General features: G+C 36.7%; 1 protein-coding gene across 7 annotated transcripts; it reads right to left on the reverse strand.

Moving 5' to 3' along the window:
- Positions 1–782: 782 nt before the first annotated feature.
- Positions 783–22,199, reverse strand: gabra2a (gamma-aminobutyric acid type A receptor subunit alpha2a). Of its 7 annotated transcripts, none has more exons than XM_051916584.1 (10): positions 21,833–22,199; positions 21,351–21,434; positions 19,616–19,731; positions 15,371–15,438; positions 10,095–10,315; positions 8,786–8,868; positions 7,766–7,909; positions 7,540–7,692; positions 4,739–4,941; positions 783–3,528 (listed from the first exon to the last, which is right to left on the reverse strand). In XM_051916584.1, the coding sequence occupies exons 2-10, from the start codon at positions 21,419–21,421 to the stop codon at positions 3,232–3,234; spliced, it is 1,356 nt and encodes a 451-aa protein (XP_051772544.1). In that variant the 5' UTR covers positions 21,422–21,434; positions 21,833–22,199; the 3' UTR covers positions 783–3,231. The 7 variants fall into 7 exon arrangements, with proteins under 7 accessions (XP_051772544.1, XP_051772545.1, XP_051772548.1 ...); XM_051916585.1 differs by lacking the exon at positions 21,351–21,434 and adding an exon at positions 17,086–17,147 and having other exon boundaries at positions 21,833–22,196; XM_051916588.1 differs by lacking the exon at positions 21,833–22,199 and adding an exon at positions 17,086–17,147 and having other exon boundaries at positions 21,351–21,370.
- Between the last annotated feature and the right edge of the window lie 1,225 nt (positions 22,200–23,424).

Raw genomic sequence — 23,424 nt, forward strand, 5'->3', positions numbered from 1 at the left:
GTTTTCACACATTTTGCTTTTTAATTTATTTTTTATAGATGATCAAATCACTATTATAACATTAAAAATCTATTTTTGTCACTTTTTGTAATGAAGTATATTTGTAGGAAAGGTCACAAATTATCATGAAAAACATAAACTTCTTCAAATTGTGAATGAAATTTCACAGTGCAAACTCTGAGTGCATTTTAATCAATGAATTTGACTAAATTTCACAATAAATCTTTTATTTAAATCGTGTCTCTGCTTTGTGTTATAATGAGAGGATTTGTGAGCGTTTAAAGCTTAGTAAACTTGCGCCAAACAAACTCATACAGTGTTTTGAGAAAAAATGAGCAGATTCTCACTACTGGCAACTTAAACACCTCTGATTGGTCATTATTTTCAACAGAAATGCCTGTGATTGGTTATAATACTCAATGCTGCAAAAGCACGTTGTAAGAGACACATTTGCAGTGCTGTTAAACTTACGTGACATGATGAATATTTAATTTACTTGCTTTTCTCTTTTATTAAATAATTACAAATTATATGTTACACATAGTAATAAAATAAAAATATATTACTTTGCATTGACCTGACCATGCAGCCAAGGTATGGCAGCCACCATACCCACCTGACGCCCCTGATAGGATCTCAATGATAGTGAAGTAACACTGGTTTGTGGTGTTCGGTTGTGTGTCTTTGTGCATAGCAGAGAGATTTTGTTTTTTGTTTTTACAAAAAAGGACTTTGACATTTGAGTCGCACAGTGCAAAAAGATCACCCACACAAAAGGAGAGTAACTGAGCCACGTTGGCTTTGACAACACTTTATTTCAGTCAACAGGGGAGCTGTGTTTTTGCCCAGGCAGAAAACCGAGAACAGTATGGCAAACTGAAAAGCTGTTAAAAATAAGCCCACAGTAGTTCATTCAAGCGTTTTACACTTGTCAGGATTGTTGATGTTAGTAATGAAAACTCGCAAACTCTTTGACACATGATATATTGAGCGAACAGTACATTTTGATTCCCATTTTCATGGCATCATTAGGCATATATATCATACTGAGAAGCCCATTACAACCTTTATCTGCATTAATCCTGAAGCTACAATAGACATATACTGACAATACCATATGAACAACATCATGTCACTGCTGCAACATTAAGCTAATATGAGTATCAGTGGTCACAATTTGAGTAACATAACAGCAAGACCAACATATTGCTCTCATTTTAACCTAATGACAAGCAAAATTAAAAATTTAAATCAGCCAAAACTATTTGGGAAAAACCCAGCAGCAGTTTCCACTCAATGTGGACCAAAGAAACAGAAATGGCTCAAACGCAGCGCTAATTCCACTTGAAACCGAGCTCACGGATCAAAGAATCCACAACAATACAGAGCGCAGAGGTGCTTCAGACAAAATCAATGAATTATTTAGCTTTAAACCACATGTGGGTGTATGCTGCTTTCATTGATAAATTGCTCACGGCTGAGAATTAGATGCACAGGTGCGTGGTGTGTGTGAAAAGCTAATATGCAATCAAATTTGATGCAAACAAAAAATAATTAAAGTGCCATATTTAATTGACTTGAAATGCTACATCAGTCAATATAAAAGTGCAGTGATCTGTTTCACAGATACTGTAGTGCAGCTCTAACAAAACAACACAGCAATCACTTTCATTTTAAACACTATGTCTTTGATGCACCATATCTTGTGAGCTTAATTCATAATTTAGCCAAAATACTGACACAGACATAAACACTTTGTTTAAATGGAGGTTGATATATTATAAATACAGAATACACGTTAAAAAAAAAAAAAAAAAACACATATGAGGTCTGTATGAAAATGCCAGTAAACACTGCATAAAAAGGCAAGGAAAAACGATCAGTTAAATTCTCAGAAATCACACAATAACATACAAAAATAAAGCTGTGAAAAAAAGGTCCCATTAAAGCATGCTAAGATGCTCTCTTGAAATTGTCCTGGCAGTGGCAAGATTGTAAGCAAACATCAGAAACATCAAAAGTACACTGAAGAATATGTACAAAATTTTGGTTCTTGAATACCACTATTTTTCTAGATTGATGGATAGATATGGTTAGTTTAGGACAGTTTGGACATTTTTTTCCCCAGTCATCTCAATGACAAAAAGTGTCCCAATTTACCTGAATTCACCATATACAGTATATATACATATATATATATATATATATTAGTGCTGTCAATCGATTAAAAAAAATTAACTCGATTAATCACATTTTTTCTGTGATTAATCGCAATTAGAAACACTTACGTTTTTAATATATTTTATAATGTAATAATTTCACAGTTAATCTCCAAATTAAAACAACATAAAGAAACAACATAAAGACAGAATATTTTAAATACTTGTTTAATGGCATATTTTTATCAATGAAGGCCAGTATCACTGATACTAATACTGCTACTGATGTCTCGATGAAATTGATTTTTTTCCCCAATTTAAACATGAATTATAGCCATTCAACATTACAGTGTAATTGAAAGCTATCTTTTTTTTTTACATTTATTCAGCTTCAAAAATATACTTAAAACAATCCTCACATAAACCCTTAATAAATGTCATATTTAGCCTACCCGTGCCCTTCCTACTTGTCCAACAGATAGCAAAAATACAGAAATTGAATAAAGTTACCAAACAGTCTGCACTGCATCATTTATAGCCTAAATTAACTATAGATTAATCATTATTAAAGCTACAAAATTCTTTAGTCAAGAGCAGTGAGTAATTTTATCTGCTATTGTCTCAATTATTTTGGTTGCTGTTGCTGTTGCACATGACGCGGATCCACTTTCTCACAACTTTCGTTTAAGACTTTAACTCATTCAAGGCTGCTCTAATGAGGATACTCGACAAAACGGACTACTCTATTAATTTTGTTCGTTTAAGCGTGACAGAAAACTCGATACTGGTGCGCCGTCCATGCGCATGATACTGCTGCACGTCTTTCCGTGCGTCGTGTGTGAGACAGGACATTCACAGACAGCAGCACGTTCCCTTTTTCTCTTTTGGTGTGCTTAAATGGTTTACAATATTGTAATGTTAGCCAAATTATGTTGGAAAAAACTGATGAATTGTGTTAAATATTTTTAACGCGTTAAACTGGAAAAACTTAATCGCATGCGTTAACGCGCTAACGTTGACAGCACTAATTTTATATATAAATATATATATACTGTGAAAAATAGCTAATGGCTCACTGGGAGGGCACCATGTTCTTAATAACAGGTTCTCTGTTGAGATATGTGGCCCAATAAACCAAGTTAAAGCTGCCAAAAAGCACTGGAAAGATGATGCGGGACATACGGTCAATCTTGCTGACGCTGTTGAAGGTCTTCTTTGCCTCTTTAGCCACCGGTTGAGGTTTACTGGGCTCCGCTGTGGCGCTCTTAGAGACGGTGGGCAGGGCTGAGTCCTTCGCAATGTGGGGCGCGTAGTTTGCCACAGCGACTGCATATGCGTTATTCTTTTTCATAACGGACGTATCCTTTTTCTGAAGTCAGAAGAAATTAGTTAACACATTGCTACATATTTAATCAATGATATCAAGTTAAATGTTATTTTAATTTGAAGTCATTCATGTACAAAAAAGAGACATAATGTCAGACAATGTTCAATCAGGAAAAATAGTGAGAGATTAAAGTCCCCCTGTAGTCAATAATTTTATCCCTTAAAACACAGCTTTGATCACCAAAATGATATAAATGTTTTTTTTTTCCTGTGAAAAAAAATGTATTCATGCCTTAAAATAATGTAACTCGACACCCTTGCTTCATTTAGTATACACTGATCTATGAATATGCTAATTAGCCCCGCCTTCACTCATACAGGCTCAGAGATCCACTCGGTCAACTTTACTGTAGTAAACGCTGCACAATGGCAAGTGGAAACACTGGTTTAATTCAGCCATATATGTTTGAACCAGAAACTGATTCAGAAGAAGAGGAGTGAATTATACAGGGTCATGTATCAGAAAGGTAATGTGTTTTATGTATCGCTCACTACAACGTCAGACACAACAGTAATTAATATGATTAGTGTTTTGCTTGACTACGTTATCAAACAGCTAATAATGTGTTGCTAACGTTACACAAACCATGTTCCCGTTCGCCATCTCAGAGTCAGACAGCTGCCTTCTGAAAATTAGCATCCTTACAAATGCTTTGAACAACTCAGAACGTCATTGGAGAAAGGCATATAGCTCATCATAACATTGTAATGGACATCATATGCATAATTCACCCGCTATATTGCTAAATATAACCGATTTTTCATATCAACAGAAGAATATACCGGGATAACCTGGCTTCTCTTGAGACTCCCTGCTTCAGAGCGGTCATAGTTAATGTAAAGCCCGCCGGCAAGTTGACGTGATTGTTTACAAGGTAGTTTGTGACGTAAGAATTTCAAACCGCATTTCTGAGACTGTCTTTAGATCACTGCAGGTTTAAGGAGAAAATACTCAGCAATGGTGCTGACTTATAAATTTGCACATGGTTTGTCTTAAAGCATATTAAAAACACCATATAGACATTTAAACAACATTAAAAACTTGATTTTCACCACAGGGTGTCTTTAACTGTACTGAATTAACAGTATTGGTTTCCCTCATCTAAATAACACTCCTCTTCACAATGATAATAATCAAAGCCACCTGATGTGCTCTACTCTAAAATCAAAGCGCTCTGTGTCGTCATGGTTACCTTATCATTGACAATGCTCTTGCCATCCCAGGCCCAGCCACGCTTGGTGAAGTAGTTTACAGTGGCAAACTCGATGAGAGCAGAGAAAACAAACGCGTAGCACACAGCTATGAACCAGTCCATGGCTGTGGCGTAGGCCACCTTTGGTAAAGAGTTTCGAGCGCTGATACTCAGAGTGGTCATCGTTAGCACTGTAGTCACACCTGGAACAGAATAACAACACAAAAAAAGCTCAGGGTGTGCCGTATATATAGATACCGCATTAGCACGGCATGCCTCGCAGCAGATAATTACCAGCATTTATGCCGTTCGCTCATTTGTGGAAGAGACAGCACAGATGTACACGTGTAATCACAAGTGCCCTGGGCTAATGAAATTTTATTCATTTCAGCAGTCAGTCATATGCCCTGAGTGGACCTCCTGTCCTCATTTTATATAGATGGTCTTCTGTTTCTTTGTGAGCAATTTTAATTATTTTTTGCAGCCTCCGGGAAGAAAAAAAAAATCAATCTAAATATATTCATCATCATAACAGAAATTATGGAGACAAAATAGGAAACTGCAAAAATTTCCTTCTCTAATTTATCTAGCAAAACTCACTGTAAAGAACTAATTTCTTTCGACTGGGATATTGCAAAAAACAGACATTTGGCACCGATAGCCTCGTGGGCAGCGCAACGTCATATAGCGCGGTTGCGCTTCGGGTGACCCGAGTCACTCCCACTTCGCTTTCTGTCTGCTCACTGTCCTATCATAATTCAAATTATATATTAATATATTTATATATCAAAAAATTAAAAAAAAACACGAACATTTTGTTTTTCTGTGATATACATTGCGATATGAAAAAATCCAATTTTCACCAGATGACTTGAATAGCTCTGTTTAGAAAAATAAACAGGTAATTTCATTAGGGAGTGCGTCTGCAGAGAAAATAAAAATCCCTGAAAAATGACTTTTTACTCTAAAGACTTTCTGAGTGTGAACCATCCTATGGAAGCTTGTTTCTGTCACTAAATAAAAAATAAAAAAGGTAACCATGACTTTTTATCTCACAATTCTGACTTATTTTATAAAAATTGCAAGATATAAACTCGCAATTGCGAGTTATAACGTTAGAATTGCAAAAGTTATATACTAACAATTTTGCAATTCTGACTTTTTTCTCGCAATCGTGAGTTATAAAGTCCAATTCTGAGGAAAAAAAGTCAGGGTTTTTTTCCTCAGAATTGGACTTTATAACTCACGATTGCGAGAAAAAAGTCAGAATTGTGAGAAAAAAGTCAGAATTGCGAGAAAGTCAGAATTGTGAGATATAAAGTCACAAATGTGAGTTATAAAGTCCAATTCTGAGGAAAAAAAACAGACTTTTTTCTCAGAATCGCTAGTTAATATCTCACAATTCTGACTTTATAACTCACAATTGCGAGTTTATATCACGCAATTCTGAGAAAAAAGTCAGAATTGCAAGTTTATATCTCACAATTGCAAGAAAAAAAGTCAGAATTGCGAGAAAGTCAGAATTGTAAAGAGATATAAAGTTGCAATTGTGAGTTATAAAGTCCAATTCTGCGAGATATTAACTCACAATTGTGTGTTATAAAATCAGAATTGCGAGATATAAACAATTCTGAGAAAAAAAGTCATAATTGCGAGTTTATATCACATTTGCAAGAAAAAAGTCAGAAATGCGAGATGTAAATTCGCAATTGCGAGAAAGTCAGAATTGTGAGATAAAAAGTTGCAATTATACTTTATTTTTATTTTTTATTCAGTGGTGGAAACAAGCTTCTATACCATGACGAAACGATTTGGGGGAAAAATTGAAATTTAAAATGTTAAACCATCATGCTTTAATTTTGCCTGGTTTTCAAATCAATAAATGCGCTGTGATTTTCAGAGTGAAGCGCAGCACTAGCAAACACCTGCAATCCAGCTGAGCTATCTGCTATCTGCACTGCACAATACATAATTCAGTTTTGCCATTTATAATTTTTTTATTTCTTAAAATAGATTGCACCTTATTCACAAAACTTAACACAACAAACACTACACTAACTTAAGAGGGATGTTTTTTGGGTTTTTTTAGCGATCATGGCAGCATTGATTAATGAAATGATGATCAAATGATGGAAAAGATGGTAGAACCAGCATTTCATAAAAGCCAATTTAGGTGCCTGGATCACAGTGGTGGAGTGACGCTGTACAGTCCCAGTAAATTGTGTCATATTGTAGTAGTTCGCCGCATCACAATTGAGCACTCAGAAAATCCAAGATGTAGAATTGTGGTTCAGCAATTCATGAGTGTTTACCTAATCTTGATAATTCCTTTAGTGAACTGAGCACTAAAACAACGAAGCGTGTGAATAAATGCCGCTATCAGCATTTTATTCTCAGTGAATTTCCCCCCCTGTGAGTTTGTGTTTAATTTAAACGTGTCTTTTGGATGCTATGGCTTCCTCCCACTGAATGAACAAAAATACACACAACTCCATGGACAAATCTTTCACATACAAAAACACATGGAGACCAATTTTACAGCTATTTGCCTCTGCTTCATCCCTGGAGTTCAGATAGAAATTGAAACTGCTAGAGAGAAAATAAAAAACATTACATACCCGACATCAGCTCTACCCATGACTGCATCAATAATTTAATCAGAACAACAAAATCAGCATGCCAAATTCATCTTATATTGAAAAGACTTACACAGCCAACAAATAAATATGTTGAACATAATAAACTGAATTAAAAACCTTTCCACATTATGTTCTGATTACACACAACACATGCTCACCCACCAAAAACCGTGCGTGCAGGGACGGACTCTCGGTTGAGCCAAAAAGAGACTTGGGATAGGATGACGGTCATTATGCAAGGCAGGTACGTCTGGATCACAAAGTATCCAATCTTCCTCTTCAGATGGAAATGGGCAGTCATCACTGTATATTCACCTACACGGTAGAAGAGAAATATAAGAGACTAGATGGATCCAGATGGTTTTGTGACTGCTTGCGAACATCTTACCAGTACTGGACTTGATGGTTTCTTTTCCAACAGTCTGTCCCATCAGGTCATACTGGTTAAGTCTAGATCCATCTGGAGCTACTTCCACCGATAAGGTGGCATTGCGTGTCCAAACATACGTCACCTCTGTCAGAGTGTAAGCATCTAAACACAGATGAAATATATATTAAAATAAAACCATGAATAAAATAAGGGCCCTATCACACACCCAGCACAATGCGACGCCAGCAGTTATCATTTTCATGTCCAGTGCCCACGTTGTTTAAATAGCAAATGCACTCACGCCCATCTTTTTCGCCCATGGGCGTGCTGGTCTGACAATGAAGTGTGTTCAGGCGCATTGTTGGCGTGTTGCTATTTTGACGACTGCGCCATTGACCAACAAAAACCTGGTCTAAAGTCAATGACGGAGTATTTTTTTTGTTATTTAAAGGGTTCATTAGTAATATGAGCCTATAGGCAGCTGCACAACGCGCGTACACTCTGCTTGTTACACACACAGGGATGCGCAACAGCACACAAACATGCCAAATATTAAAAATAAAAGGATTACAATGTAAAAGATTATTACTGTGTACATAAAGATAAAAATGCCTACATGCCATAATGGATAGTCATTGCATGTATCAGAATTACCTATTTGCATTATTTGACTAATTATTTGACCAATCGTGGCAACACACACATGTATTTAAACTGACTCGTCAGGTTGAGGGTGTCTTTATTCCACCATGTAAACAGCAAATTCGCCATGGTGCAAGCGCACCTGGCTTTTACAGGGAATGGGAGATGAGACTCTGATTGGTTTATTGCACGTTACACTCAAAACACACCCATAACTGATTAAGAGACTAGGTACAACTCTTTTGGACCATGCGACTGGCGCGCCGACCAGTTTTTCCATTGTTAAACTAGTAAATGTGAATTTGGACGCGCCATAAGTGCACCTGTGCCATGTGCTTCAGACCATGTGCTTAGATCGTTAAAATAGGGCTCTGAATGTTTAACATTGTCACTCACAGCTGCCAAATTTCAGCGGGCAGGAATGGAAATCCATTGGAAAGTCCTCGAGATGCATTGGGCATTCGGCTTGCACTGTCAACCTGCACAAATATACGCAGACATTATACAACAGTCACCCCCAAAGTATTGTGTTATGACTAAGGCTGTCAGTTAAATACATTAATTTAGTATATTTAATTATAAAAATGATAAATTGTATGAAATGGATTTTTCCCACCATTAGAGCAATTCAAGCTTGAAATACTGTTAAATTAACACTACTGTTCAAATGTTTGAGGTCAGTAAGATTTTTTTGTTATTATTATTTGAAAGAAATAATACTTTTTTTAGAGCAAGGACATATTAAATTGATCAAAAGTGTCATTAAAGACATTTATAATGTTACAAAAGATTTCTATTTCAAATAAATGCTGTTCTTTTGAAATTTCTGAGGCCCTTCATTTTTGGGTCACGCTTGGTACCTTCGTGGTAAAAAGTGTTTTTTCCAGGAAAATCAGTGTAATATTTTTTATTATTATTATTTAGAATATTGGGGGGATTTTATGATACTATGCAATATTTATACAATTTTTATGAGCTATTTTTTCCATTAAAATTAGTATTTTCTTTTCCATAAATGCAATATTTCAAATTAAAATACAGTGAAGGCCTTTAACATATCCGAATCATGTCCATGATTTTTTTGCGTGTTTACATAGCTAATGAGACAAAATTCACCAAGTGTCTTCCCATTCAGATGAAGCAAAATAATTTAAAAATTCAAAACGTACATTTTTAAACGTACATACAATGTTTGGTCAGAAGAGGCCCAGAGGGTTAGGAATACTCAAAAAATGTGTCACGGTTACCTCAAAAACATTAACATAAACATTAACAACTGATCGGATCATGTGACACTGAAGAATATGGCTGCTGTATATTCTGCTTTGCCATCACAGAAATGAATTACATTTTAAAATATATTTAAAATAAATAAAATAATATTTCTCAATATTACTGATTTATTGTATTTTTGAATAAATATATTCATGGTGAGCATAAGAGACTTCTTTCAAAAACATTTTAAAAATCTTACTGACCTCTATACGGCAGTGTATAGCTGATTTTTTTATCTCAAGATGTGTTTTTAATGATATGCATTTAATGTAATCACTAGTCATTCATATACCGCAATAATCTCTTTCAATTATCTTGATTTGGGGGGCTTTCTTTAGCAAATATTCATTTATGCGATGAATTAAACAGCATATCATGTAATTATTTTGATTCACTGATAACCATGGTACATGTGGTAATCTATGGGCACCTCATGGTGTACAGTAGAGTGCCGTTCTCCATGATGCGCAGCAGTTTATTAGGCATGGTCATGTTGTGAGCCACAGATTTCTTGCCGTTGTGAAAGAAAGTGTCTGGGGTCCAGATTTTACTGGCCATCAGGTTGTTGAGACGCAGGATGTTCATCGGCCCGTGAAACTTTAGCCGCTCGTCTGTCCAGCGCTGACGGAAAAACACATCCACTGTGTATTCCTGAGGACAGAGAGTGACATACCAGAGATCAGGAGCTCAGAGTGCAACAGTGCAAGACATTTTTCACTGCTGATGTGCATCAGGCAATACCTGACACAGAAAATGTGTTTAGATTCAAAGTCTAAATCCACTAGTGAAAATGCTGCTGTTTTGTTTTTTTTCTAATTCAATACTGTTTTATTATAAAATATACTATGAGGATAACAAAGCTGATTAGATTTATTTTTTTTAAATTAAAGGTGCAATATGTAACATTTTCTGTCCGCTAGAGGCCTATTCAAAACAAAGGCGTAGTTTGATGACGCCAAGTTCGAGCGCGGAATCTTGGGACATGTGGTCTTCACCTCAACGGACGGTGCAAAAGAATTGGGATAGGACTCAGGAAGCAATCATGTTCATGGATGCGATTATTAACGTTACTGTAGTATGAAGCAGAGCAGGACTGAGTGTTGTGGGAGCTGAACGAGGCCGCTGGAGCGATTGCACAACACACGCCGCGAGCAGTGGAACTTTTATTATGCCACAGTCGCCAGCGCCACTTCCGCTTTTCCGGTCATGAGTATGAGGTAACACAGCTCTGATTATCATATTAGATACATTTGAGTGTGTTGAAAATTATGTTATAACGTTACTCTGTGCGTTCGCTGTGTTTGAGACACACTGCAGTAAGATAGATCGATTTTAGAATATCATATTAAATGCTGAATGGCTTGTGTTGATAAATGGCATGCAATTCATTTTAAAACGTACTGTATGATGGAGAAAATGCTGTATTACTGTTACTAAAAATGATTATGCGATGTTAACTACTTCACAAAATAGTGTTTTTCTCGGAGGCATGGTAAAGCATGTTACTCGCAAAAAATCAAGAAAATTAGATTTAAACAATAAGACTAAACGTGTTGAGCTATATAACAATAATTAGTTTTCTGTCTATAAATATATCAAAACAGTTACCTTGTCTATGAAAACGTGTATTATATTAAAGCGTCTTTGGTGTTTCCATGGTTTCTACAAAATAAAACCGGAAACCGAGGCAGACTGAGGGTAACGCGGGTATGACGCAATTGACAGGCGACTCCTCACACGTCCTGGAGTCTTGGTTAAAATTGCAATTTTCTCACGATTTACAAATAGTTGGAAACATTTGGGATATTGTAAGTACTCAAGTGAACAAAATATATAACACTGGCCTAGTGGTTTTTGGATATTTTACTGCAAAAATATTACATATTGCACCTTTAATACTTTTATTCATCAAGGGTGCATGTAATTAATCAAAAGTGACAGTAAAGACATTTATAATTTTACAAAAAAATTCAATTTCAAAAGAACTGCTGTTTTTTAAAACTTTCCATTTATCTACAAAAAGTCACATTTCCACAAAAATATTAAGCAGCACAACTGTTTTCAACATTGATAATAATCCGAAATGTTTCTTGAGCACCAAATCAGCATATTAGAATGATTTCTGAAGGATCATGTGACACTGAAGACTGGAGTAATGATGCTGAAAATTCAACTTTGCTATCATAGGAATAAATTGTATTTTAAAGTATGTTAAAATAGAAAACCATTATTTTAAATTGTAATAATATTTCACAATATTACTGTTTTTACTGTATTTTGATCAAATGAATGCAGGCTTGATGAGCATAAAAGACTTCTTTTAAAAACAATAAAAATGTCCTACTTTTGCTTTAATGTCATCTTGCTTATTTCTAGATTTTAAATTTGACTTTCACATTTTCAATGTGGTCTCAGACTTTGAATGCCACTGTAAATCTTTCAAAAACAAAACAAAAAAAGTATAAAAGTAAGACTGAATGAGCTCCCTCAGCAAGTGCCAGTGACTTTTCAGTTCACTCAATATGTTCATTGTCTGTGTGTTTCATCTTCCTCTCTATAGTACTAGAAAGTGGCAAAGTGTCAGAAGAGCTTCACATCACTGCATTATATCCTAATCCCTCAGGCACTATGATGCCATGCACCGACCCCCGGGGTGATGGCGGGCATCCAGTTTCCATGGCAGCACAGAGACAGAAAAACACAATGTTATGTACGTAAAAAGATAATACTTATGCACTCCCACACTCATACAAGAAAGATAACATTGTGTGACAGTCACTGGAGCGCCAGAGCTCCGCAACACTCACAGAACCCATCTGTAAAGCTTCATTTCCTTCTCCTTCTTCCATCTATCCTCTATCAGCTTTCACAAATTCACAATCATACTGGAACATACCTATTATGGGTCCATACTAAGTTAATTCCAGTACCGTTATAAAATCTAAAACCTTCATCTCGTGCAAAGTTTGAGGAAAGCTTGCCTGGTCATTTGATATTCTTGCTAACGTCTTGCAACATTACCCTCTATTATGCAGGAGTCCCACTGAACTCCTCAAGCAAACCGACAATACTTGTCACTTTCCATTCTGTCATATCATAACCACACGGCCTGAAGGGAGTGGGCACAGTTAGACTATTAAAAATACCCTGCTTTTTTGTTCCTCCATAGTATATGTCTATTTTAAGGCATTATAATGTATGGTACTGTGGAACACTAAAACTAAGGTCTAATCATTTGTAAAGACGTTTAGGAAGTTGTCTGTCAGAACGCAAGATTTATGTCACACATACACCGATCAGGCATAACATTATGACCACCTTCATAATATTGTGTTGGTCCCGCTTTTGCTGCCAAAACAGCGAGGTGGAGCCTCCATGGATCGGAGTTGTTTGTTCAGCACATCCCACAGACGCTCGATTGGATTCCTGAACCACTTTTGCTTTGTGGCAGGGCGCATTATCCTGCTGAAAGAGGCCACAGCCACCAGGGAATACCGTTTCCATGAAAGGGTGTACATGGTCTGCAACAATGCTTTGGTAGGTGGTACATGTCAAAGTAACATCCACATGGATGGCAGGACCCAAGGTTTCCCAGCAGAACATTGCCCAAAGCATCACACTGCCTCCGCAGGCTTGCCTTCTTCCCATAGTGCATCCTGGTGCCATGTAAGCCCAGGTAAGCGACGCACACGCACCCGGCCATCCATGTGATGTAAAAGAAAACGTGATTCATCAGACCAGGCCACCTTCTTCTATTGCTCCGTGGTCCAGTTCTGATGCTCACGTACCCACTGTTGGAGCTTTCGGCGGTGGACAGGGGTCAGCATGGGCACCCTGACTGGTCTGCAGCTATGCAGCTCCATACGCAACAAACTGTGATGCACTGTGTATTCTGACACCTTTCTATCAGAACCAGCATTAACTTCTTGAGCAATTTGAGCTACAGTAGCTCGTCTGTTGGATCGGACCACACGGGCCAGCCTTCGCTCCCCACGTGCATCAATGAGCCTTGGCTGCCCATGACCCTGTCGCCGGTTCACCACTGTTCCTTCCTTGGACCACTTTTGATAGATACTGACCACTGCAGACTGGGAACAACCCACAAGAGCTGCAGTTTTGGAGATGCTCTGTCCCAGTCATCTAGCTATCACAATTTGGCCCTTGTCAAACTTGTTGCAGCCTTGGTGAGCATAAGCGATTTCTTTCAAAATCGGTAAAAAATCATACCAACCCCAAACTTTTGAATGGCAGCATATATATATACATCATGCACAACTTTCACATGTGGAAATCTGTGCCATTACATAGAAGAGTTACATTAGGGCTGAACTGTGGGACATGCTTGATATTAAACAGTGTTATTAAAAGCGCATTAAGCCGCGAAAGAAATACTGTTCCCAAAGCGGCTTTCTGTGGGCACGCTCCGAGACGGAGCCAAATGCGCATAAGCAAAGTATACTGTGGGCTTTGGATACACACCTAAACAGTCAAATAGCCGACACAAAAATGTCGAAATGTCGTTTTGGTAAGTATCTTCGTAAACACAGTCACTTTGGCACTTTCAAACACTTTGGCAGTTTGATACTCGCTCCGAACCACTGATTCAAAACAAAAGATTCATAAAGCTTTTCATTAAGCAGTGTTTTGAAATCGCCCATCACTAGATATTGTTGAATAAAGTCTTTTTTTTTGGTGCACAAAAAGTATTTTCATCGCTTCATAACATTAAGATTGAACCACTGAACTCACATGAACTTTTAAATATGTCTTTAGTGGCTTTCTTGAAAGTGTTAATTATCTTGCTGGCAATGCAGGCCTCACTGAGCCCTCAGTTTTTATCTAAAAAATTCCTTAATTTGTGTTCCAAAGTTAATGAAGGTCTTGCGGGTGTGGAACGACATGAGGGTGAGTAATTAATGACAGTATTTGAAATTTCATTTCAAAATTACTCATATCATGAAATAAGACTTTGATCATATCCCCCACCAATAACCGTGTTAATCAGGATTTCAATATTGACCAAAATAATTGTGATTATGTTTTTTGCCATAATCGAGCAGCCCTAAATTACATAGTGCAGGGTTATGTTTAATACAATTTACAAGATAATGAAAATATCTCTAGAATCTGATATTACTCAACAGGATAGTGAATTGCTGTACTACAGTGATGACTGAGGAACTGGGGAGACATGCAATTCAAAAAATGTATTCAGGAAAATCGTGATTTCCCAAGAGCACCCAGAAAAAAAAAAAATAACACGACAGAAATATCTAGTGTGATGATCGTCCTGACATAATATGGTCTTTACGAACAGAGATTTTCCTACTACAGGATAGTGGGAGTATTCAGTGGGGTTTAGAAAACACTCAACTGGACAGTAAAAGGCGATAAATAAAAAATGAATGAACGAAAAATCCTTTTTCTTCCATCTGACCATTTTTTTCCCTCTCTATATTTTAAATATTTGAGAGCAGACAGTGTGAAGTGGGGAAAAGAGGAGTACTGAGAAAAGCTTTTAGCCAGCAGCAGGTACCAAATGCTATGAATAGACAACAGATGGAAAACAAGGGAGAGAGATAGTGGGGTAAGAATGGAGAAAAAGTGAATAAGATAACCAACAGGACAATATCAAATATTTTTGATAAATATGATTTGATTCGCACTATAAACAAATCATCTGATGTGAGAAGAGGAATGTCTTACCATGTCTGTGTCTGATACTGGCCCAAAACTGGTCACATAGATATCAGTCTTCACCTCTGTCACTCGATCTATGTCACACAGCAAAAAGAAAGTCCAAATTACGTTATCAACCAGATATAACTCAATATACCAAAATTTTCATGACTCTCTTTACATGTATCATGCGTTATATTCGGTCACCGTGATTTTGCCAAGTAAGACATGTTCCTGGATCAACATATTTTGTACAACATTCCTGTCTGAAAATTTAGTCCTAACTCTATCCCTACCCCTACCCATAACTTGTCCCTAAAATCAGAGGGAAATGATAGGTGGATAACACTGAAGTAGAAGCACCGAACCCTGGTTGTAAGCCTAAACTTGACATAAACCATAAACGTGTCCCTCAAATCTGATTGGTTGATTGGAATGTTGTTCCAGGATCAACAAAGTTGATTTGGTGAAATCACGTTCACTCTTATATTCAAAGTTCACTGAAACCACACACACTTTGTAGCTTTGTATCAGTGAACAACAATTTCAATTTCAGCCTGCTCCTCATATAAAACTTGTATGGCCTGAGCAGATGAGTCATGTAGATTACTTTTATGATGGTGTTTTTTGAAGTTTGATAAATCGTCATTCACTTTAATGATCAGATATTCTACCTAAGATCTCCTTTGTGTTTCACAGATGAAGGAAAATAATTCAGTGTTCAAATGATATGGAGGTGAAAAAAAGATGTAAAATGTTTCATTTCTGAGCTAACTATTACTTTAAAGGGTTAGTTCACCCAAAAATTTAATTTCTGTCATTAATTATTCACCCTCGTGTCGTTCCAAACCCGTAAGACCTTCCTTCATCTTCGAAACACAAATTAAGATATTTTTGATGAAATCCAAGGGTTTTTTTTTTTTATCCCCCATAGAAAGCAACGAAATGACCATATTCAATGTCCAGAAAGGTATTAAAGACATTGTTAAAATAGTCAACGTGACTACAGTGGTTCAACCTTAATGTTATGAAGCGACGAGAATATTTTTTGTGTGCAAAAGCAAAAATAACGACTTTATTCAACAATTTCTTCTCTACCTTGTCAGCCTCCTACGCTGTTCACATTGTAAACAAAGAGCTTCCGTGTTCACCGTCAGAACGCCGGCTCATTATTGGCTGGCTCCTGCGTCATACATCGTGCTGCTCACATGACCAGCGTCGGCCAATACTGAGTCGGCATTTGGACATAAACATGGAAGCCTGCACTGTGTCTAAAACATGAACAGTGTAAGAGGATAACAGGATAGAGAAGAAATTGTTGAATAAAGTTGTTATTTTTGTTTTTGTGCACAAAAAGTATTCTCGTCGCTTTATAACATTAAGGTTGAACCACTGTAGTCATGTTGACTATTTTAACGACGTCTTTAGTACCTTTCTGGGCCTTGAAAGTGGTAATTACATTGCTTTTTTATGCGAGATTTTTAAAAAACTTCTCAGATTTAATCAAAAATATCTTAATTTGTGTTCTAAAGATGAATGAAGGTCTTACGATTTTGGAATGACATGAGGGTGAGTAATTAGTGACAGAAATTTCATTTTTGGGTGAACTAACCCTTTAACTTATCATTAGTGAAACCATGGCAACACTTCATCCTGGCTCTTAGCTCGACTGCATGTCCACTGACTCCAGTGTGTGCGTATGTGTGTGCTAGTCTCTGTAAATCGCAAAAGGAAACACTCACAAGAAATCTATTTGCCTCATGGTGGGTGTTGCTTGATCCACGGTGTCTTTCATGTTTCCAAGCTCAGAGTATACAAACAATGGCAAGGGTCACATAAATATATATTAACACTGACAGACTACTACACAAACAGGGTTTGTTGACTGTCAAGTAGAGCTGAGATTGCTGGTTTTGTTTTTCTTCTCCTTCAGTCAGTGTTCTCGGGTAATCAACACCTCATTATAATTAGTTTAACAGTGGTAAAATCAGGTCATAAACATTTAATCACTTTAAAGGTAGGGTAGGTCATTTTACGGAGACGCTAGCAATAGCGAGCTAGCTTTGAAAGCATAAGATCCCACCCTCCCCTTCAGCACGTCTCCAAAGCCACGCCTCCTCCAAAACACATGAACGCGCACAGCAGGGAGCAAACAAAAGCGTCACGAGAGATGGCGTTAAACTACCTCGTGTCTCGAAGCACATAACATTACACTAATAATGAATGTAAACAACTTAAAGAGCACTGACCTGTACCACCTGACTGCTGCAGATTAATTTCGACGTTGATAGTTTTGCCATTGAAATGCATAAATTCCAGTCACGAACCGATCCGAGTATAACGTCACAGGTTTCCATCTCTTCCAAACTGGCGTCTGTCTTAAAATGCGCACGATGTCTGCGCGAACAGGGTGCGCGAGGGTATGTTAAACATATGTTGACACGCAGGTAGGACATACCTGCGTGTCTTATCCCTCCGATCGAGGGATATGCTTGGACAAACATTTTATGGTCCTACGCTTTCCACAGACGATATAAGTACATTTATACAACAGTTCGTTCTGGTTCTCGAATCTGATTGGCTGAAAGGTCTTTCCAGCCATGCGATATTCTACCAGTTTCGCCACGGGAACCGTTTCACCATTTGAATCACTCCGCTGTCAGCATTCTCACAGCGAGTGTCATGGCGGACGAGCAAACCCACCATATTTTTATAGATACTACTGTTATTTTGTAATGGAATGTTATTTTAAGATTTTTAGGTCAGAATATAGTTGTTTAGACCTCAGATATGCAATTTATATGTAAACATAACGCCTATTTGAAAATTTGTTAGACACTTTCGGAGATGTGAGCTCCAGGCCGTCAGCGACCGTCCAGAGCTTGTGTACCCGCAGAGAACAGCTTCTTCTCCGCCAGTCCTTAGGGAATTTGTCGCTGGCTCTTATGTAGATATTGTTTAAACATGAGGTATAATTCGTTTTGGGTATATCAAACGGGCAATCTTTGGTCTTATTAATATATTATTTGTTCCAGAGCTAATAGATTTGGCTTAAGGGCTATATTAAATTTCATAACTTTATTTACATTGGAATTAAATTCTGTACTAACTAGAGCACTGCTTTTGTACGTTTGACTGAACTGTTTGCTTGTGTTTATTTCCTATTTTACTACTTATACTGTTATAATGGCTATTGTTGTTAATTTAAATATTATTGTTCAATAAATAATATTTTATATAAATAACATGCCGTTTTTTTTTGGTATTGAGAGAGTCCATTAGTGATTTAGACTTCAGAGAAAGTTACATTAATGCGCCATTAGATGGCGGCAAAGACTGTCTTTATGAGTGAGTCAGTCAGTCACAAAGACTTTTATATTGAAATTGACTGAAACAAGGAAACAAGGACATTGTTTTTACTTTAAACAACATCTTACAAGACGCAACTGACAAATGCATTGACTAGCGCTGTCATGGAAATGTCGTAAATGTTAAAAGGACAAAGATAGATGCAGGTAATACACTCGCTCCGGCGATCTCTCTCTCATAATACCATGATCTACTCTACATATTACAATAAGCTTCAATGAAGCGTCTCAACGTTCCTACACTACTAGTTCTAAAGTGACGTTTTAGAGTTAGTAACGGAGGCTTGGGCTCAACTGTTAAACTTGAGATTTGAATCCATGGCGGAAGGAAGTAGTTCCTCACAAAAGAGGGTTTTTAAAGACAATCCGTTGTTGTTTCTTATTTATTTACACACTCATGCCGTCGAACTGTTGTATAAACGCAATATCACACTCGTAGCCATGCTATATGGTTGTATATCAGCACGCTGCGATTACCTACGGACGAATCACAGCCGTGCACGGCTACGAGTGTGATATTGCTCATATAAATACATTTTATTTGACTGCTATTGGGATGTGAAGAGACTTTCAACCAGCATAACAAAAAAATATTTTCAATGCAAATCACCTACCCTGCCTTTAATGTTTCTTAACACATAATGTTACATTTTACTGAATCCAGCTACTGATCCCCCCCCCCCGTTGTGCTAAATCCATTGGACTGTATAAGTACCACAAGAGTATATAAAATTCCTAAATAGAAAAAAACAAAACAATCACTGTCATTTGCTTATTAGTACATCAAGTGCATATAATTGTAAAAAAACAACAAATAAAACTTTGCACAGGCTTAATGAACAACCTCATTTCTCAGAGTAAAATGACACAGCTCTAATTCCTCAATCATCACACACTTTCTTACCTCCCAGACCAGGTCTCAGCCTGTTGTCGTAGCCATCGAGTAGCCGGTCCAAAATCCGTGTGAAGAGGGTTATGTTGTTTTTAAAGGCATCTGAGCCAGATACATCTGCCTCAGAACTACACAAGATACATTTGGCATCACAAAAGTCTGTTACATAAACGTACTTATACAGAGTTGCACACAGAAAAAGCTTTGCTCTAGTCCAATAAAGTTATGAGAGGATGATGACCATCTGGCAAAAGCACAAACATGGCAGCTGTAGCAAAACACCTGAGACTTCATCTTAGGAAACTTATCTCCGAATAGCCAATCTTCTAACATACCCCCATTCCCTGTAGGTGTGTGCATATTTACATACTAATTTATATAATTAGCTAGCTTCTTCTTTTTTTCCCTTTTTTTTTTAATTATTCATTTTGTGAGCAAGTTTTTATGAAAATACCGGCTTCTCCTAAAAATGTAGAAATTTGGACTGTCATAATTTAGTTGCAAACACTGCCTAGGAATGTTTGAGTTCAGTCTAAGTGAAGGTCAGTCATTAGTAGAATAACTTCAATTACCACAGAAAATTAAATTAAGGTAATATTTAAATCATTAAAATAACTTAATACCTCAGGGTTAGTGTAAGACACTTACAACGCAAGTAAGTAGTGCTAGCATGCAGAAATATTTTGCTCATATTTCTCTTAAAGCACTTTCATTAACTCTTACATTAAAATATTTAAACCACCATTCTTGCAGTCAGACTACTGTACTATGCAGATTTGTACGTTATGCACCTGGTGTGTCAGGTAAAGACAGCAGAAAGCTTTTTCTAGATAATTTTCAGCAGTGAATGTTATGAACATTTAAACATCAGGTAGGCTAGTAGAGAAGTTTATGTTCTTCTTTACATCACCTTTCTTATTGGTTTTCTTGCACAAACATTGTGTGAAAGTTACCAGGTTTACAGGCATTACTGGCGGTATGACAACAAAATTGGATATAACAAAGTTAATAAGTGATTTTATCACACTAATATTATGTTATGTATAACAATAAACGGTGTGTATTTTAATGTTTATTACCGCCATTCTTGTTTACTCGTGACCCTGTAGAGGATAAGTAGTTTGGAGAATGAATGGATGGATGGAGTCTCGTTTACTTTTATTTCAAGCTGCCTTGATGATTTTTGCTTAAAAATATTATCTGTGGTAATCACCATGCTGTCCATTGAGATGAACTTTGATTGAACCAGGAACATTCCTTTAAATGATTATTAATTTATGTATATTTCCCAAATATGTATGTGTATGACTTTTTGGATTAAACTTTCTGTATGACTTTCTTTTTTTCTGTGGAACATAAAAGAAGATATTTTGAGAAATGTCTTGAGAAAGAAATGTTTTTCTCTCCATACAATGGAAGTCAAAACTATTACCAACTGTTACCAACATTTCTTCTATTATGTTCAGCAGAAGAAAGAAATTTTGATAACCAAACGGTTTTGGTCACCATTGACTTCCACTGTATGGACAAAAAAACAGACATTTTCCAAAATATATTCTTTTATGTTCCACAAAGAAAGAAAAACAGGGTTGGAACGACACATGGGTGAGTGAAAAATGACAGAAATTTCATTTTTTGAGTTAACTATCTCGCACAAATTATTTTTTGTCAATTTCAAAACTTTAAGTATATACTGTAGGCTACACGCTTGCGCGCTCCTCTGAGATAAGTCTTTTGTTTTGCTTACCATTCACGCCATAAAACCAGCAGAGACAGGTAGATTAGAAATCCATTCGAACGACCCCATCGCTGATTCATTGTTGAATATTCCCTGCCAAAGAAGTTATTTCAATCTAAAACATCAGTTAAAACGATTTATATAACAAAGAATCAACACAAAACTTCCAGTAACGTTTATTTTAGCGTTGTTTTAGCGTCCAGTAAAGTGGACACGCGCATCTCCAGAGCGCGCACTAATGTCAATGAGCTCGAGCGAGGAGCGAGCCTCTGGGTTTCAAAAGTTTTACATCGTGAAACTGTTGCAAATATAACAGCCAGACTTACAGTGCTTCTACGTTGTAACAGAGATTGATTAAAACAGAAGGAAAATAGCCTATAAAACTAGCACGGTCTCTTTAGCTAAGTTTGGATGGTCAGCATTTCTACAGCTTTAGAAACTGATGGATTATTTACCAAACAAAAGACATACAAAAAATAAAGACAAATTACCTTCGTTTTTACCAGTGCAGCTCCTCTGAGACAAAGAAATAAGAAAAGTACCCCTGAAGCTCGTGCTCCCAGCGGTGTCTCATCCGTAAGATTCACGGAAACTCTCAGGGCGCGCGCAAATGCATACAGACTGGCACTGTGAGAGTGCAGATACGTGGAATACGACTTCTTCTGTCAATATTTACGGAAACATGATCAACAGGAGTCCCTTGGTCACCCAGACACACAATCCTTCTATATATCCTGAGCTGTTCATCTGAGGGCTGGATCTGCTTGTATGAAATCCATATAGGCGTAAGCCCGGAGAGCATCAAGTAGCCAAAAGACGCAAGAGGGGACACCGGGTCCTAGAGCGAGCACAGCTCACACTTCTGCCCACCGGAGAGCGCGTGGACATCATACACATCAATCACATTTATTCTATCAATTGTGTGTTGAATAAATAGTAGGCTACTAATACCCAAATACCCCCCAAAAATAAAATTCTGTTATTTATTCACCCTCATGTCCTTCCAAACCTGTAGGCCCGATGACTTTCTTTCTATTGTGGAACATAAAATAAGATATTTTGAGTGTTTATTTTGTCCCCCCAATGGAAGTCAGTAGTCAGCAAAACTGTTTGGTTACCAACATTCTTCAAAATATCTTATACTCAAACTTCATATTATTAGGTCTACTATATATTTCTTATGTGTACACTACCGTTCAAAAGTTTGTGGTCCGCAAGATTTTGTTTTGTTCTGTTTTTAAAAGAAATCTCTTACAATCACTAAAAGACTGCAAAAAAACCCAAAAACAAAACGAAACAAACAAATTAAAAAACACACACAATATTGTGAAATGTTATTACAACCTAAAATAACTGATTTCTATTTTAACATATTTTAAAATGTAAGTTATGTAAAGCCGAATTTTCAGCATCATTACTCCAGTCTTCACTGTCACATGATCCTTCAGAAATTATTCTAATATGCTGATTTGATGCTCAAGAAACATTTATTATTATTATCAATGTTAAAAAAAGTTGTGCTGCTTCATTTTTTTTTTTTTTTTTGTGCGTGTGTGTGTGTGTGTGTGTGTGAGAAAACAACCAGTGAGATGTGTTATTCAACATATATGCATTTTTGGTTCTGAAAACAATTAAATAATATGTGTATATGACTTATTTTATTTATGTAGAGTTAATCATAATCTGATGTCAGGTGTACCAATCCGAGCACTGTAAAAAGTAATACGCTATTTCTACTCGATAAAATTGGCAACAGATTACAAGCAATATTATTAATTAAATTCAAAATATAAGATTTGAGTTAGAATTAAACTAATAAAGTCAACCATTTAAAATGAGTAACATTTAAACAAAAAATATCAGACGTCAACAAATTATGTGCTGTTACAAAAACCACAAACTTACGGAGCCCTGCACATGACATGCAAGAAAAAAAATTAAATTGTGCGCACGATTTACTAAATCGTGCGCACGATTTACTAAAACATGAGCACGATTTACTATTTTGTTCGAAATAGTAAATCGTGCGCATGTTTTAGTAAATCAAGGGAACGAAATAGTAAATAGTGTGCACGGTTTAGTA

This window comes from Ctenopharyngodon idella, chromosome 13, assembly GCF_019924925.1.
Source record: "Ctenopharyngodon idella isolate HZGC_01 chromosome 13, HZGC01, whole genome shotgun sequence".
NCBI lineage: Eukaryota > Metazoa > Chordata > Actinopteri > Cypriniformes > Xenocyprididae > Ctenopharyngodon > Ctenopharyngodon idella.